General features: G+C 54.3%; 1 protein-coding gene across 1 annotated transcript in view; it reads left to right on the forward strand.

The window, feature by feature from the left end:
- Window positions 1–3,508, forward strand: part of PRODH2 (proline dehydrogenase 2) — a gene marked incomplete at both ends in the record, with an annotated part of 15,968 nt that extends 12,460 nt beyond the window's left edge. The window contains 2 exons of the mRNA XM_082300118.1: window positions 1,556–1,641; window positions 3,339–3,508. Of these exons, the coding sequence (XP_082156244.1) occupies window positions 1,556–1,641; window positions 3,339–3,508 (256 nt within the window). The remainder of the gene's footprint in view (window positions 1–1,555; window positions 1,642–3,338) is intronic.

A 3,508-nucleotide genomic window follows, 5' to 3' on the forward strand; every position in this document is an offset into this window, starting at 1 on the left:
GCGCTGCCTGCGGCTCGTCCTGGCCGCCGTGGCCCAGCCGGGCTCGCGGGTCTCGCTCATGGTGGCCACGCACAACGAGGAGTCGGCGCTGGAGGCGGCCCAGGGGTCAGCGGGGCACGGGGGCCTCGGTCGGGGCATTTCGGGGCAATTTCGGGTCAATTTGGGTCATTTTTGGAGTAGTTTTCGGTTCTTTATCGGTGAATTTTGGGTTAATTTTGGTGTGAGTTTTGGGTTAATTTGGGGTTATTTGGGGTTAATTTTTTGGGTTATTTTTGGGTTAGTTTTGGGTTATTTTTTGGTTATTTTTGGGTAAATCTTTTCGATTATTTTTGGGTTAATTGTGTTTAATTTTTGGGTAAATTGGGGTTGATTTGGGGTTAATTTTTAGGTTAATTTTGTCATGATTTTTGTTAATTTTGGGGTTTTTTCGGTTAATTTTGGGTAAATTTTTGGGGTTTTGGATTATTTTTGGGTTTATTTTTTGGGGTTTTTTTGGCTTATTTTTGGGTTTATTTTTGGGTTAATTTTGGGTTAATTTTGGTTAATTTGGGGGTAACTTTGGGTTGATTTTTGGGTTAATTTTTGAGTTAATTTTGGTTAATTTTTGGGTTAATTTGGGGGTTTCTTGAAAGAATTTTGGGTTAATTTTTGAGATTATCAGGGAATTTTTGGTTAATTTGGGGTTAATTTGGTGTTAACTTTGGGCTCATTTTGGTTATTTTTTGGTTAATTTTGGAGTGATTCTTGGGTTATTTCGGGGTAATTTTGGGGTAATTTCAGGTTATTTTGGGTCATTTTTTGGTTAATTTTCTGTTATTTTGGGTTAATTTTGGGTTAATTTTTGATTAATTTTTGGTTAATTTTGGGCTGAATTTTGGGTTAATTTGGGTTAATTTTGGGGACGATTTTGGGGTAACTTGGGGGTCATTTTTGGGGTCAATTTTGGGGTAATTTCAGGTTATTTTGAGTAATTTTTTGGTTAATTTTGGGTTAACTTTTGATTAATTTTTGGTTAATTCCGAGCTGATTTTTGAGTTAATGTGGGTTAATTTTTGGTTAATTTGGGGTTAATTTGGGGGTTATTTTTGGTTATTTTTGGGGTCAATTTTGGGGTAATTCTGGGGTAACTTTAGAATTATTTTGGGGTAAGTTTTGGTTCATTTTGGATCAATTTGGGGCTGATTTCGCGACAACTCCGGGATAATTTTCGAGTTGATTTTCGGGGTGATTTGGGGGTAACTTTGGGGTTAATTTCGAGTTCATTTGGGCTCATTTGGGCTGAATTTCGGCGTTAATTTTAGGGCGATTTTGGAGAGATTTGCGGTTCATTTGGGGTAAATTTTGGGGTGGTTTGGGGGAAGTTTGGGGGGAACTTCGGGGCTCATTTTGGGGGTCACCGGGTGGGGGCGGGGAGGGGCCACAGATCCCCCAAAAAATGGGCTGGAAACCCCCAAATTGCCCCGAATTGCCCCGAATTGCCCCGAATTGCTCCAGAAGGGCCCCGGGAGCCCCGAAATGCCCGGAAATGGCCCCAAAATGCGCCCTCCCCCCCCAGGCTGGCGCGGCTGCCCCGCGGCTCCTCCGGCGCCGTTTGCTTCGCGCAGCTCCTGGGGATGGGCGAGCACCTGAGCCTGGCGCTGGGTCAGTGACCCCGAGTGACCCCGAGTGACCCCGAGTGACCCCGAGTGACCCTGAGTGAGCACTGAGTGACCACTGAGGGACCCTGAGTGACCCTGAGTGACCCCGAGTGACCCCTGAGTGACCCTGAGTGACCCTGAGTGACCGCTGAGGGACCCTGAGTGAGCACTGAGTGACCCTGAGTGACCAATGAGTGACCCTGAGTGACCCTGAGTGAGCGCTGAGTGACCCTGAGTGACCCTGAGTGACCAATGAGTGACCCCGAGTGACCCCGAGTGACCCTGAGTGACCAATGAGTGACCCTGAGTGACCCCTGAGTGACCAATGAGGGACCCTGAGTGACCCCGAGTGAGCGCTGAGTGACCCTGAGTGACCCTGAGTGAGCGCTGAGTGACCGCTGAGTGACCCCGAGTGACCCTGAGTGACCCTGAGTGACCCTGAGTGAGCGCTGAGGGACCAATGAGTGACCCTGAGTGACCCTGAGTGACCCCTGAGTGACCCCGAGTGACCACTGAGTGACCACTGAGTGACCCCGAGTGACCCCTGAGTGACCCCGAGTGACCGCTGAGTGACCCCGAGTGACCACTGAGTGACCAATGAGGGACCACTGAGTGACCCCGAGTGACCCCTCAATGCCCCCGAGTGACCCCGAGTGACCCCTCAATGACCCCGAGTGACCCCTCAATGACCCTGAGTGACCCCTCAATGCCCCCGAGTGACCCCTCAATGACCCCTGCATGACCCCAAATGACCCCGAGTGACCCCTCAATGACCCCTCAATGCCCCCGAGTGCCCCCGAGTGCCCCCTCAATGACCCCTGCATGACCCTCAATGACCCCAAGTGACCCCTCAATGCCCCCGAGTGACCCCTCAATGACCCTGAGTGACCCCTCAATGCCCCCGAGTGACCCCTCAATGACCCTGAGTGACCCCTCAATGCCCCCGAGTGACCCCGAGTGCCCCCTCAATGACCCCGAGTGACCCCTGTATGACCCTCAATGACCCCTCAATGCCCCCTCAATGCCCCCGAGTGACCCCGGTGACCCCTCAATGACCCCTGCATGACCCCAAATGACCCCGAGTGACCCCTCAATGACCCCTCAATGCCCCCGAGTGCCCCCGAGTGACCCCTCAATGACCCTCAATGACCCCTGCATGACCCCTGCATGACCCCAAATGACCCCGAGTGACCCCGAGTGCCCCCTCAATGACCCCGAGTGACCCTCAATGACCCCAAGTGACCCCTCAATGCCCCCGAGTGACCCCTCAATGACCCCTGCATGACCCCTGCATGACCCCAAATGACCCCAAGTGACCCCTCAATGCCCCCTCAATGCCCCCGAGTGACCCCTCAATGCCCCCGAGTGACCCCGAGTGACCCCTCAATGACCCCTCAATGCCCCCGAGTGACCCCGAGTGCCCCCTCAATGACCCCGAGTGACCCCTGTATGACCCTCAATGACCCCTCAATGCCCCCTCAATGCCCCCGAGTGACCCCGGTGACCCCTCAATGACCCCTGCATGACCCCAAATGACCCCGAGTGACCCCGAGTGCCCCCTCAATGCCCCCTCAATGCCCCCGAGTGACCCCGAGTGACCTCTCAATGCCCCCTCAATGACCCCGAGTGACCCCTGTATGCCCCCGAGTGACCCCAAATGACCCCTCAATGCCCCCGAGTGACCCCCGTGTCCCCCCGCAGGCCGCGCGGGGCTCCCCGTGTACAAATCGGTGCCGCTGGGCCCGCCCGAGGTGACGCTGCCCTACCTGGCCCGGAGGGCGACCGAGAACCGCGGGGCGCTGGCCGGGGCCCGGCGGGAGCGGGAGCTGCTGGGGGCGGAGCTGCGGCGGAGGCTCCGCCCCTGGGCCTGA

Source organism: Coloeus monedula (genome assembly GCF_965178545.1).
Source record: "Coloeus monedula genome assembly, chromosome: 37".
Classification (NCBI taxonomy): Eukaryota; Metazoa; Chordata; class Aves; order Passeriformes; family Corvidae; genus Coloeus; species Coloeus monedula.